Source organism: Microtus oregoni, unplaced genomic scaffold (assembly GCF_018167655.1).
Source record: "Microtus oregoni isolate MIOR12 unplaced genomic scaffold, Mior012 000071F_ref0000514, whole genome shotgun sequence".
In the NCBI taxonomy this organism is placed as follows: Eukaryota; Metazoa; Chordata; class Mammalia; order Rodentia; family Cricetidae; genus Microtus; species Microtus oregoni.
The window spans coordinates 4389495-4404029 of record NW_024543978.1 but is presented as its reverse complement, the minus strand read 5'-3'; the positions used below and the strand labels follow the sequence as shown (position 1 = coordinate 4404029).

At 44.1% G+C, this 14535-nt stretch overlaps 1 protein-coding gene across 6 annotated transcripts in view; it reads left to right on the top strand.

Annotated features, from left to right (window-relative positions):
• The window catches only part of Gnas (GNAS complex locus), a 49908-nt gene extending 44588 nt beyond the window's left edge, over positions 1-5320 (top strand). For 3 of the 6 annotated variants that reach the window (XM_041641788.1, XM_041641791.1, XM_041641793.1), the window contains 9 exons: positions 1207-1261; positions 1350-1469; positions 1878-1975; positions 3663-3717; positions 3816-3889; positions 3970-4149; positions 4228-4358; positions 4583-4650; positions 4823-5320. In XM_041641788.1, coding sequence (XP_041497722.1) covers positions 1207-1261; positions 1350-1469; positions 1878-1975; positions 3663-3717; positions 3816-3889; positions 3970-4149; positions 4228-4358; positions 4583-4650; positions 4823-4969 — 928 coding nt within the window. In that variant the 3' untranslated portion in view covers positions 4970-5320. Of the gene's footprint in view, positions 1-941; positions 945-1203; positions 1262-1349; positions 1470-1877; positions 1976-3662; positions 3718-3815; positions 3890-3969; positions 4150-4227; positions 4359-4582; positions 4651-4822 lie in introns of all 6 variants that reach the window. The other 3 variants (XM_041641792.1, XM_041641790.1, XM_041641789.1) reach the window with 2 other exon arrangements.
• The last annotated feature ends 9215 nt before the right edge of the window (positions 5321-14535 follow it).

The following is a 14535-nucleotide window of genomic DNA, read 5'->3' as shown; positions in this document are numbered from 1 at the left end:
TATCCCTGTGAATTAATCTTCTACCCTATTTCATGGGAAGGGGGGATGGTTTAACTATATCCATCTTGTGCCTTTTATCACAGAGGTCAGCAAAAGCAGCTCTGTCTTAACTTTGTCACGACCAACTCCAGCCCTGACTCAGTTTCCCCATCAGAAAGATAGCCTGTTCCTCTCCATGTCCTGTTCTGTGCCATCAGGCCTCACTCTCTACAAGTCTTGCTGATCTTCTAATCCCCCACTACACATGCAGAAGACAAGGCTCAAGCTAGACAAGATGAGATCTGCTCCAACCAAGGGGGACTTTGCTGGTCCCCTAAAGACAAGACCACGATTCCCTATGTCTGTGCCTGGTATAAAGGCTGTCTCCTAAAAGACACACGGCATTCTGTAACCTCTGGAAATTAACGTTCCATCTGGGGGACAGCATCCACCCCCATAGCTAGAGGTTGTGACCTTTACCTGTGGGGTCAGTGACTCTGACTGCATACAGATCACCCCAGAAAGACCACATCAGCTATCCCGTGGACTGGTTAAAATAAGAAGCCATGGACCATTTGGCCAGCTCCTCCCCCAGTATACATGAACTCCATACCTACCAATAATGTGGGGACCAGAAAGGTCTCCTAATCACAACTGGGGGCCAGTGTATATTAACACCATTAAAGAAAAGTGCCTTGAGGCATGGTGCCCCAAGTATCATCTCCCTATAGAATACCATCTCCCTCTGACAAGTTCACAGCTATTTAGATAAATAATAAATCTACAAGTAAATATATGGGAATGGGCAGCCCTAACATCTATAATAAACACTTGTCACGCCTGGGTTTCACAACATTCTGAATCCCAAGTTCAACGTGCCCTAACCCTACCTCCACACAACCCCCAATATGTATAAGTCAAGAAGGAGCTGCCCAGAAAGCTTTTAGGTGTGGTTAGAATAGCAGGTGGACCAGGTGCAATTTCTGGTACAGTTGATGGAGATCTCGATGCCACATTACTAATCTGGCCCTGTTGGGTGTGTCCTTAGGACATATTTGGGGAAATAATTTATTTTTATTTGGGTGCCTCTAATTTCTACAGATCTGAACCCACAACTCCTTGGAGAACAGAATACTATGCTTTTTAGTTGACATGTCTCAATGAAGGTGACATCCTGATGGTCAGGATGCAATATGATTTTCTTTTTTCTTTTCAATTCCACTGTAGTGAGAAGGCCACCAAAGTGCAGGACATCAAAAACAACCTGAAGGAGGCCATTGAAGTATGTGCACTCCCTCTTGCTCATATCTTTTAGCACCCCCTCTTCCCATAGTGCTGCCCTCTGACCATCTTTGCTAAATCATTTTCAGACCATTGTGGCCGCCATGAGCAACCTGGTACCCCCTGTGGAGCTGGCCAACCCTGAGAATCAATTCCGCGTCGACTACATTCTGAGCGTGATGAACGTGCCCAACTTTGACTTCCCACCTGTAAGCTCCACCTCAACCCTGGCTTCCCTTCCCCCGCTCACCTGAGCAGGAGCAAGGCCCAGTGGGAACACAAGGGACAAGCTTGCATGTAGGCAAGACTGACCAGACACATACTTGCCACGTGAATGCATACGTTCATTCAAAGCCTATGCTTAATACCAAAATAAAGATGTTTGCTTGTCCCCGCCCCAACATAAGTGACAGAAGCATCTACCCATGACTCTGGGTGCTCCCCAAAGATGAAATGGTGCTAATTCCACTGATTTCTAGGGTTTAGCAGGACCACAGGCCCTTTCCACACATTGCTTCAAGCGGGGCTCACGCTTGAACTCACATAGTGAACTGTGGCCTCCAGGGCAGGTGTGTGCACATCTTCCAACCAACATTCTCTCCTGGGTTCTCTTTCAGGAATTCTATGAGCATGCCAAGGCTCTGTGGGAGGACGAGGGAGTGCGTGCCTGCTACGAGCGCTCCAACGAGTACCAGCTGATTGACTGTGCCCAGTAGTAAGTAGCCAGTGGCACACGCGTGTGCACACGCACGACAGACGGAAACACGCATAAAAGCTGCTAACCCACAGGCACTCAGAAAGTTCTAGTCGGATTCATTTGTTTTATAAAGCTCTTAATTGTGCTTTATAGCATACTGATAATGTCTTACATAAACAGTTAATACCTGCTAGAGCAAGGCAGTAATTACTGTAGTAAAGTGGGAACTCGTGGAAATGACCTAAGCATTTAGGGGCGTACACAATACAGCAAGCACGTAGTGGTCCCATCATAAAAACACACAAGATATTTTTATTTGCCCATGCCTTATAAGACACAAGGCACCCCTACTTGGGGCTGGCGAGGGGGGAATACAGTGACCCTTTCCTAGGCCAGCTCTTCCACAGGGACTTCCTTTGTCACTTTCAGTGTTACTACATATATAGGCAGTCATGGTTTAAGACACAAAGTTACATGTTCTTTCAAGGAACTGAAAAGCAATCCCCACGGGCCCCAGCCCCCCTCCTTCAACAAAGTTCCTGATTTTTCTCAAAAGTTTGTACTAAAAGCTGGAAGCACTAATTATAGAAACACAAAACAAATGGAAATCCTGGAATTGTTTGTGATTTGTATTCTGGATCCAATTCAGGACTTAAGTACAGATACAAGATGAGGAGTCTCAGCCACCCCATGGCGAATTGTGGGGGCCAGCTTCTTTGGGGCCCCTCCACTTTGTTGTTGTTGTTGAAAGCACTGCAGTACACTCCTGAAGACTGCCTCGTGCGCCAACTCTGAAAAGTTTTAAGGAAACTTCAAGAAAAAGTTGTGTAAGCTGCCTCCCAGGCACACAGCACACAGTGGCCCGCCCGTGTCTTGTTTAACTACCTTTCTGTTGGAGGGGGCAGGCTCTGGGCCTGGACCCGGTTCTTAAGCTGCCAGGTTTGTGTTTGTTGAGCTGCAGTTTGGCTGGCCCCACTCCAGATGTCTTCTCACAAGATTTGGTGCTAAGGATCTATTTATAGAATTGTGGTTCTGTTGCCATGGCAACATGCTGGAGGCCAGGGTGGCTGGGGAGCTATTTCTGGGCCTGTGCTGTAATGTAAGATTGATTGGGCCAGTTAGTGTATCCTCTAAGCCAGACTAACTCAGAACTGGTAAAAAGGAAGGGGAAGAAGGGAGAAAAAAAACAAAACAAAAAACAACAACAACAACAACAACAAAAAACTTAGGGGAGTTCTTTAAATAGTAGACCTGCTCCTTTGAGATTTCTCTCTTCTGATTACTTTAAACCATTCCCAGACCCTGCCCGCCCCAGAAACCCCTCCAAGCCAACATTTATATTGCTTTTGCACATTATATTATCCCAGTCTTGCACAAGGCAAAAGTTAATTTCCCTAATTGTGTTTAGAGTTGAGCTTCCCCCACAAGATTGGGATTTTTATTTGTTTGTTTTATTTAAACTAAAAGTTTGCCATCTGAAATGTTCTATTTCGCAGACCCAATAGATAGGAAGGAGTTTTGTGTTTTTGAATTGGTGAAGGCAAGATGGCCCAGCTTTTAACCAACGAGATTAATGCACAGTAGGTGAGGTCAGGCAGGTTCAAAGTGAAGGGCCAGGCCGCCACCCCCTTGGAAACCTGTCTGTTGTTACTGTGCCCACCGTTTGCACACACGTGCTGACCACCATGCTCCCCTTTCTTTTAAGCTTCCTGGACAAGATTGACGTGATCAAGCAGGCCGACTATGTGCCAAGCGACCAGGTATGTGTGTCTCTGACCTCAAGGCTATGGCTCCATGTTGCTGATTCCCCATCTTGGGCCATTAGGGTGAGGATCACTGACCCAGCTCTTTGTTTTAGGACCTGCTTCGCTGCCGCGTCCTGACCTCTGGAATCTTTGAGACCAAGTTCCAGGTGGACAAAGTCAACTTCCAGTAAGTAGATGGTTGTCGAGTCCTAACTCTGTCCTGTAGAGTGGTGGGCCCAGGATAACCCAGCGTCCTTCCTCTTCCAGCATGTTCGACGTGGGTGGCCAGCGCGATGAACGCCGCAAGTGGATCCAGTGCTTCAATGACGTGACTGCCATCATCTTCGTGGTGGCCAGCAGCAGCTACAACATGGTCATTCGGGAGGACAACCAGACCAACCGCCTGCAGGAGGCTCTGAACCTCTTCAAGAGCATCTGGAACAACAGGTGTGTGGGGTCTCCCAGCCCGCCCTGCAGGGCTCCTGCGCCCAGACCCCGGCGCTGACTCCAGCCTTCTCTCCTCAGATGGCTGCGCACCATCTCGGTGATTCTTTTCCTCAACAAGCAAGACCTGCTTGCTGAGAAAGTCCTCGCTGGAAAATCGAAGATTGAGGACTACTTTCCAGAGTTTGCTCGCTACACCACTCCTGAGGATGGTACGTGCTCCCTACTGGTTTGGTCAGGTGGTTCTTGGGTGAAGGTGTAGCTATGAGTCCCCACCCCCTCCCACTGGGGGGTGGGTGGCAACGGGGACATTTATTTATTTCATTTTCTTATGCCGAGATCAAGAGTGTAGGAAACAGGCTACAATGGTGTCAGGCTAATTCTTCTAAACTGATTAGAATAATTAATAATATTTGCTTTTGTTGTGTGTTTGCAGCGACTCCCGAACCTGGAGAGGACCCACGCGTGACCCGGGCCAAGTACTTCATTCGCGATGAGTTTCTGGTAAGCAGGGCTTGTCTGTAGTCCCGCACTTCTCCAATCAGTGCTGGGTTTGGCGGTCGAACCATCCCAGACTTCTTCCATTGTATTTTACCAGCAATGACTGATCCTCGGTGGGTGGGGTGTGAGGGCTTCCTAGAGAGGGTCGCTGACTGAGTCTGTCTTCCGCCCACAGAGAATCAGCACTGCTAGTGGAGATGGGCGCCACTATTGCTACCCCCACTTTACCTGCGCCGTGGACACTGAGAACATCCGCCGTGTCTTCAACGACTGCCGTGACATCATCCAGCGCATGCATCTCCGCCAATACGAGCTGCTCTAAGAAGGGAACACCCAAATTTAATTCAGCCTTAAGCACCAATTAATTAAGAGTGAAACGTAATTGAAAAGCAGTTGATCACCCACCATAGGGCATGATTAACAACGCAACCTTTCCTTTTTCTCCCCAGTGATTCTGAAAACCCCTCTTTCCCTTCAGCTTGCTTAGATGTTCCAAATTTAGTAAGCTTAAGGCGGCCTACAGAAGAAAAAGAAATAAATAGGCCACAAAAGTTCCCTCTCACTTTCAGTAAGTAAAATAAAAGCAGCAACAAACAGAAATAAAGAAATAAATACAAAATGAAACATTGTGTTGTGCAGCATTAAAAAATCAAAATAAAAATTAAAAATAAAATAAAGCATTATGTCATTTGACTGATTTGCGCCGAGTGGGTCCCAATGTCCATGGGTGGGGCTTGGTCTATGCACCAGCTGGGCCTCCATGGTGAGAGATGGGTCCCAGGGCTCTGAGTGGAGTGACAGGTGGCCACTGTATATTGGAGGGTGGGCAGGGGGGACCTAATCTTTGGAGCACCAATGCTTCCATCCCTCATCTTTCCCCTAAACAGATTGCTAGCTACCATTGCTTCCCCCCCCCCCAAGGCTAACAGCCTACTCTTGGGAATAGGGGAGTGGAAGGGGCATGTCTGTGGGCAGGGTTTCCTGTTGGCGGGGGAGATGGGAGTTGAGTAACAGTTGAAAGCATTCATCCCACACCAAGATGAACTGGGTGCAGATTAATTACACATCTAAATTAAAAATTTAGTTCTTGCCATATAGGAGGTTAGAGGGGATGACTATAAGAAAATGAGAAATCACATAAAAATATCCTCGGTGTCAGATTGGGTGAAATAAACTGGATTGACTAATAAGTAAAGAGTTCTGAAGAGTCAATAAGCAAAACTATGGGAAAAGTACAATTAATTGCTAAAGAAGATATAATTACAAATAGAGCATGAGGTGTCATCACTCAATAAGAAAGCTTTCATTATGATTGGGGGTGAGATGGGGAGACTTGGGGCAATATCAAGCTTAATTGGACTATGATTTAGGACTGAGATCCACTGTACCCCCTTCATCTTTGCCCTTCGGGCTCATTCCCCAAGTTGTACTTTCCACACAGGGAAGAGCCCAGTGTTAATCCCAGTATTAGCACATTGTACTTCCAAAATGAACCAAATGAGACAAGGGTCAAGTTAATTTTGTAACCAAGACCCCCAAGTAATTAAGGCCAGCCAGATTAAGTTTTAGCCTAGTTTATCTCAAGTGTGAGTTCTAAGGAGGGCCACAGAAGCAGCTCTTACCATCCATTCCTGTCTCTCTGGTCTTCCCATAGCCAGTTTGCATTGTAGCGACCTGGTAATTAGATTTTGCAGATTTGGGTACAAAATAAACCCAGAACTGTCCAAATAATCCTATAATCCAAGTAAAGATAGAGGCTTGCTAGGCAAATGTCCAGGCAAATCCATATTCTCATATTGGGATTCTCATAATCCCAATAAATGTATATAATCCCCCCAAATGTACATAATCCCAATAAATGTACAATAGAAATAAAGATGGGGTTTGCTATACAAATAGCCAAAAGACAGGCCCACAAATTCCCACAATCCCTCAAAGCTACCCAATAAATGTACATTTTAAGATACTTAATATGCAAATAGCTAGAAAACACACCCACAAATTCCACAATCCCTCAAAGCTTTCCAATACACATTAGGATTAGGGTTAGGGTTAGGGTTGGATTAGAGTTAGGGTTAGGGTTGGGCTAGGGTTAGGGTTGGATTAGAGCTAGGGTTAGGGTTGGATTAGAGCTAGGGTTAGGGTTGGATTAGAGCTAGGGTTAGGGTCGGATTAGAGCTAGGGTTAGGGTTGGGTTAGGGTTAGGGTTAGGGTTGGATTAGAGCTAGGGCTAGGGTTGGGTTAGGGTTAGGGTTGGATTAGAGTTAGGGTTAGGGTTTGTGTTGGTTTTGGGTTAAGGTTAGGATTAAGGTTGAGTTAGAATTAAGATTAGGGGTTGGGTTAGGCTTAGAATTAGGGTTGTTTTGTTTTAGGGTTAGTGTTAGGGCTAGGGTTGGGTAGGGTTAGTTTTGGTTTAGGTTTATGTTTCTGGTTGGATTATGTTTAGGGTTATAGTTGGAATTTTTTGGGGGTTAGGATTATATTTTGATTGTGTTAGGATTATTTTTGGGTTAGCATTATGTTTAGGTTAGGGTTAGTTTTAGGGTTGACTTAGATTTAGTGTTTTGCTTTCTGTGCAAATATATTCAATAAACAGTTACAATTTTCCACAATCCCTCCCAACTAGGTAATAAATATGTGTTCTAACATATATGCTTCATGCAAACACAAGACCCCTTCAAATTCCCATAATCTTCCAAAAATAAACAAACACAATTCAATTACTTGCTATCTAAAAGTCAAAAAGGCAGGCCCACATATTTCCACAATCCATCAAAATATTTTTATATATTACAAGATGGCGGCTCATATCAAATAGCCAGAAGATGTACTCATAATTTTTTACAGTTCTTTAAAATTATCCAATAAACCCAGAAGTACAGTCCCAATTGGAGGCCCATTAAGCAAACAGAAGATACTCTTGTAAATCCCATAATCTTCCATTAACCCGCTTCCAATACACATACAATAGAAATAAATATGGGGTTTGCTATACAAATAGCCAAAAGACAGGCCCAAAAATTCCTACTGTCCCTCAAATCTACCCATTAAATACACAATTTAAGCTAATTAATATGCATATAGCTAGAAGACACACCCACCAATCTCCACAATCCCTCAAAACTCATCAATAAATGTACCATCCAATTTGGAAGCTTCCTAGGCAAATAGGTAGAAGACACTCCCACACATTTCCATTATCTTCGATTGATCCCCCAAATAAATATACAATAGAAATATAGATGTGTGTTTTCTATGCAATTAACCAAAAGACAGACCCACAATCCCACAAACCCAATTAATGTACAATGTAAGATGGAGGTAATATGCAAATAGCTTAAAGACACACCCACAAAATCCCACAACCTCTCAAAGGTTTCCAATAAACATGCATTCCAAGATGAGTTTTGGAATGAAAATAGAAGACACACCTATAATTTCCCATAATCCTTCCAATAATCCTCTCCAATAAATGCATAATCCAAAATGGGGGCTTGTTATGCGAATAACTGGAAGACAGCCCCATAAATTCTCAAGATTTTCCATTGACACCTTCTGTTAGCATAATGTTCAACCTAGTGACTTTCTATGCTAATAGCTGGATGATAGACCAACAAATTCCCACATTTCTCAAGATTCCCCGATAAGTATATAACCAAAGATAGCTGTTTGATATGCAAATAGCCAAAAGATAACTTCCTCAAATTACCACAATCACTCAAAATTATCCAATAAATGTACAATCTGAGATGGAGGCTGCATATGCAAATAGGCTGAAGACACACCCCCTAAGTCCCACAATTCCTTAAAACTATACAATAGACATACACTCCAAGATGGAGCCAGATCAGTCTTCAGATTTCCATAATCCTACAAAGCTAGACAATAAATATATAATTAAAGATGGATGTTTCTTGTACAAGTACCCAGAAGAACTCTCAAATCCCTAAGACCTTCCATAGGCCCCCTTAATCAACATAATATTCAACCCAATGGCTTGCTATGTAGACAGCCGGATATAGCCATAACTTCTCATGAACCTCCACTAACACGGTCCATTAACATAATAAATATTCAATCCAACAATTTGCCATGCAAATAGACAGAATACAGGCCCTCAAATTCCCACAGTCCCTCAAAACTATCCAATAAATATACAATCTAAGATGGAGGCTTATTGTGCAAATAATTGCCAGAAGTACCCCCCAGATTTCCATAATTCTCCAAAGACTCTCAGCTAACAATAAACCTTCAGTGCAGAGGTTTGCCATGCATACAGCCAGAGCAGGCCACAAATTCCCACAATCCCTCCCAGCCCTCAAACAAGTTCACAAACACAATTCATTATCTTGTATCCACTTGAAAATCTGAGACCATAGAGTCACCTCTTGTGAGAGCTAGGGCTGAACCCTCAGACTTTGTCTCAAGGTGACTTCCCACAGGCCCCTCCTCCACAGAAATTCTAGAGCCTTCCCCCGATAATACACACAAGACGGCTTAGCATGAACCAGCTATGCTCAAAGCGAAAAGGCACATGCCCAGGCCACGGCACCAGTGTGTCAAAGGATTCCCCAGAATCCCACCTTGTTGGCCAAACCTGGCAGAGACATCATAGTATTTTCTAGAAGGCCATCAGCCCAATGGCGCCTCCTATGTGTTGGCACTGTTCAGTCAGCGGTTATTTGGCTATGGCTACTGTTTTATCAGACAGTAATGGAGGCCTAAAGAGGGCCCAGGGAAAATAGGCTTCTACTGAGGGAGAAAAGCCCTGTTGCTTGACCACTGCCTACACTGCTGTCTGAGAAGATTCTGAGAGACAGGAAAAGGTCTCCTAGTGTTCTTCCACAGTGCCAATTGTCAGGCATCCAGAGCATGTGACTCCAAGGGGAAATCCTGTGGGTGCCATGGATTCCATGATCTGGTGGGAGGGTGGATCCTCTTCCCTTGGACTCTCACTGGCCTTGGGAAGCTCCTTCCTCTCTGCAGGCCCTACACTCAGGGGCCCCCCCATCTCACTCAGTTGTGTTCAAGCCTTCGTTCCCCTACCTCAGGAATTCACTCAAGACATTTTAAATTCCATTTCCCCCTTTGCCCTGGTTCTAGATTAGCTAATTTGCATTTTAGCAGTCTAATATAAAGTTAATAGTCTAATGTACAGTGACTGTATCATACATGTATTTTTGTATGTCATTTACCTAGATATAACTTGGACGCCATTTTCTTCAAGTGTTTAGACTCAATTTTAAACCTTTATTTGACAGTAAAACAACATATTCCTGAAGGTGACAAATTGTGCCACACTTTATTCAGGTGTCTAGGCCATGAATTCCGTGTGATCTTTCGATGACCTTGTGGAAACAGAAATGGAGAGGCCCCTTGCTTCGATGGAGAACCTAGAACCCAGAAAATTCTCCTGTTCCACTCTTGTTTAAATTTGGTCAAAATGACCTGCAAAGAAAGGACCACACTCATAGAGCTCTTCTAACATCAGGCAGTCTCTTAGAAGGTCAGGGGATGGTTTTGCCATTTTTCATTCAGTTTATGCACAAAGCATAGGATCTGTGCAAGCAAGCTGCTTCGCTTTTGTGGGGTCTCTGTTCACGCAGGGGAGAGAGAGAGAGAGAGAGAGAGAGAGAGAGAGAGAGAGGCTCTTGTTTGCCAAGTAAACAATCAAAATGTTTACAGTTTGAGACAAAGTCCCTGAGGTGATAGACAATAGGGATGACGGACAATGGGAGAAAGTTGGAAGTCTTCTCCCTCAGAAGGGAAGGTGGAGGAGGGCCTCTGAATTAGGCCAATTAGTTTTTACTATTTATTTTATATGTAAGAGTATGCAAATGTGTGTGTGTGTATGTACACTGCAACCTCTAGAACTGGAGCTGCAGATGGTTGCGGAACCAGCTTATGGATGCTGGGAACTGAACCTGGGTCCTCTGCAAGAGCAGCCAATGTGTCAAACCCCTGAGCATCATGCTACCCCACAGAGGAGGCTTTTTTTAAAGCAGGAGTGTGAAGGACAAGAAGGAGCTAGCCACCCTAGCCCTGGTGCTGGGTCATCACTAATACTATTGCTGTAATTAACTATTAATGAATGCAGCTGATGTTCTTCAAGTGCTTGCCATGGACCAGGTACGGCCTACAGTCTTGGACGGGCTTCTTATCTTTTCGATACCTGGGAAGATGTGAAACTGTGACTGACGGCAGGCCCCACTGCATTATACAAACATGAGCTTAAAACTCAAGAGCTAAATTGTATCTACTGTGAATAATCTATATGAATAATACTTTTCTTGAGGGCAGTGCCGGAGAGTCACTGCTAGATGTTGTCTCATGCTTATATCTCATAGCCGAGAGCAGGAGCAGGCAGGCCAGCTAAGGCTCCTTCTGTCTTCCTCAGATTCCGGTTATTCCCTTCCACGTGGAGCATGTGGACAGAGATGGCTGGATGAACTAGCTGGCTGGGTACCACAATCCCACGTTTGTAATGTCCTGCAGCAGGCCCTGGATGGAGCCTAGTGTCTGCAGGTGAGAGAGAAGCCCCACAGCTTTTCCGTCCTCAGAGGCTAATTTGCATAATTTAATACAAATAACTTAAAAGCTAAGAAGAAATAATTATAAAGAAAAAAAGGGAATTGACTACCTCCACAGAGACAAAAATCTAAACAGACTCAAGGAAGTTTGCTCAGTGGTGGAAAAGTCATGACTAGCGCTCTCTATGACAGACAGGCTCCTGGTGCATGCTGGGGGTGGAACACAAAGGGGTGTTCCGGGTGCACAGCCTCGGTTTACTCTTACATATGCTAATAGCAAAGATATTCCACGGAGAAAACTTACTGAGATATGCACTTATGTGTATTATGTTTCAAAGGGGTTTTTTTTTAGTTATTCAAGCAGGACTTGGCACCATACACTTGTAATCCCAGCACTCAGGAAACTGAGGCAGGAGCATTGTGAATTCCAGGCCATCCTGGAATATCAGAATGTATAGAGAGTTTCATATTAGTCTAACCTATGAGATCTGATTAAAAAGGAAGAAAGAAAGAAAGACAAAAAGAGAAAAAGAAAGAGAAAGAAAAGATTTTTTAAAAAGGCACCAGGCCCATATGGTTTTACAGGAGAGTTGTGCTAAGCCTAGAAAGATTATGTAATCCCAATGCTATTTAAATAATACTAGAGTCTGGTAAAAGAAAACTTCAAGTTTAGTTTTATATAGTAAATATATTGTCTCTGAAGCACTGTGTCCCTTAAATAAAATTACAGATTAATCTCATTTATGGATATCAATGTTAATATATAAAAACATCATAAAACAATCCAAAATGGTATTAAAAAATAAAACACATTGTATCCAAGTATTATAGGAATTCAAGTTTGGCCCAATATTAATAAACGCAGTAATACTTGCCAAATTTTATTGCTAATTTCTAATTTATAAATCCAATAGAAATTAGTATTTTCCTAACATATAATGACTATCATACATATTGTATATGCAATGTCCCTAGATATAATATATATATACAATATTGCTTACGGGCATGAACTATCCTCAAGTCAATGTATTAGTTAATGAAGAATCTCAAAGGTGTTTCCACTAGTGTCAGGAACAGGGAACAAGGAAGATGTTCCTCTTCTTAATAGCCCCATGCTATTAATATTATTATAGTGAACATATGATTTATTTTGGACAAATTAAGAAAAACAAAGCAAGGAGAGACTTGAGAATCTAGAAGAAAGAATTGAGACTGACTTTTTTCAGATTACTTAATTAAATCATAACTCCCCCTCTCCCAAATATTTCATAGAGAATAACTATCAAAATGAGAGAGTGACTACTGGAGAGATAGCTCACTGTTTAAGCAGAATTGCTGCTTTTGAAGAGGGCTGGTGTTCAGTTGGCAACACACACATCAAGTGGCTCACCTCCGCCTGCAACTCTAGCCCCAAGGCGCGCGCGCGCACACACACACACACACACACACACACACACACACACACACACGGCAGAGGGTCAGTGTTGTGAAATGAGCTGAGCCCCCTGGGAAGCAGAAGAGCTGCCTGCCCGTTTTTCTTGGACCAGATGCTAATTCAATCACGTGACTCTAGCAGGTGAGTCTAGAAAACCTCCAATCTGCTCTACTTACAGGGTTCCTCGCGCAATCCTCATGCTGCTTCAAGTTTGAGAATAATAGTGGCAGCCCCCCCCCCCGTCCCCCAAAGTAAGGACCTCCGAGCCAGGCAAGAGAAAGTGAGGGACAGCGCAAGACTTCACCACCCCCTTCCCAAGAGACCTCACGGGAAACGGAAAGCTGCTGATGTAGGTTTCAAGGATGAAGATGGTGGTGGAGTAGGGCATGCAGGATGGCCACCCCCACACAGCCAAGGATCGGAACATGCTAGTGTGTTCTCACCTTAGCTCTGCTCCTCCCTGCTTGCTTTAAAGGTTTGCAGACCCTTATCAAACGACATCCTTGCAAATATAGTGCCGGGGATGGGATGATATGGCCTTCTGAAGCCATTCTTCAGAATGATCTACGTACGGGTGATGGAGGAAGGTCATTGGCTAATAAAGGAACTGCCTTGGCCCATTTTATTGGTTAGAAGATAGGTGGGAGGAGTAAACAGAACAGAATGCTGGGAGGAAGAGGAAGTGAACTCAGTCTCCACAGCTCTCCTCTCGGGAGCAGATGCCTCAGAGAGACACCATGCTCCCAGCTCCCAGGCAGACGCAAGCAATGAAGCTCCGACCCAGGATGGACATAGGCCAGAATCTTCCCAGTAAGCGCACCTAGGGGCACTACACAGATGATTAGAAATGGGCTAAATTAATATGTGAGAATTAGCCTAGAAGAGGCTAGATAGAAATGGGCCAAGCAGTGATTAAATGAATACAGTTTGTGTGTTGTTATTTCGGGCATGAGCTAGCCAGGCAGCCGGGATGCTGGGGACGCAGCCCCGCCACCCTTATTACTACATACGGGTGCTCAGAAAACACGGAAATGTCCTCAAGAGTCGCACACAGCTGGGGATGCAGCTAGTGGTTAGAGTGTTTCCCTAGCACGCGGGAGCTGGGATGCCAGGCCCAATACTGTGCAGCCAGGTGTGGCTGTGCACTCCTGGAATCTCAAGGGTCAATAGGGAGGGGCACGAGGACCAACCCTCTGCTAAGGAGTGAGTCTGAGTCCATCCCAGGCTATATGAAATCCCTACCACCACGGTACTTCCTTAGCTTTACTTTGTACTTAATATTTATTTGGGAACAACAGGATGTGTCTAAGTTGCTGGGCTGGCCTTGAACTCACTCTATAGCCTAAACTGACTTTGATCAGCCTCAGAGTAGCACATGAGAGAGACCCTTGCTAGGAGGCACTTGATTTTTTTGTTTGTTTATTAATTTTATTAAGCTATACGTTTTTCTCAGCTCTCCTCCCTTTTTCTCCCTCCCCTTCAACCCTCTTCCATGATCCCCATGCTCCTGATTTACTCAGGAGACCTTGGTCTTTTTCTATTTCTTATGTAGAATAGATCCATGTATGTGTCTCTTAGGGTCCTTATTGTTGTCTAGGTTTTCTGTGATTGGAATTGTAGGCTGGTTTTCTTTGTTTTATGTCTAAAAACCACTTATGAGTGAGTACATATGATATTTGTCTTTCTGGGTCTGGGTTACCTCACTCAATATGATGTTTTCTAGATCCATTCATTTGCCTGCAGATTTCAAGATGTTGTTATTTTTTTCTGCTGTGTAGTACTCCATTGTGTAAATGTACCACTTTTTCCTTATCCATTCTTCAGTTGAGGGGCATTTAGGTTGTTTCCAGGTTCTGGCTGTGACAAACAAAGCTGCTATGAACATAGTTGAGCACATGTCCTTGTGTTACGATTGAGCAT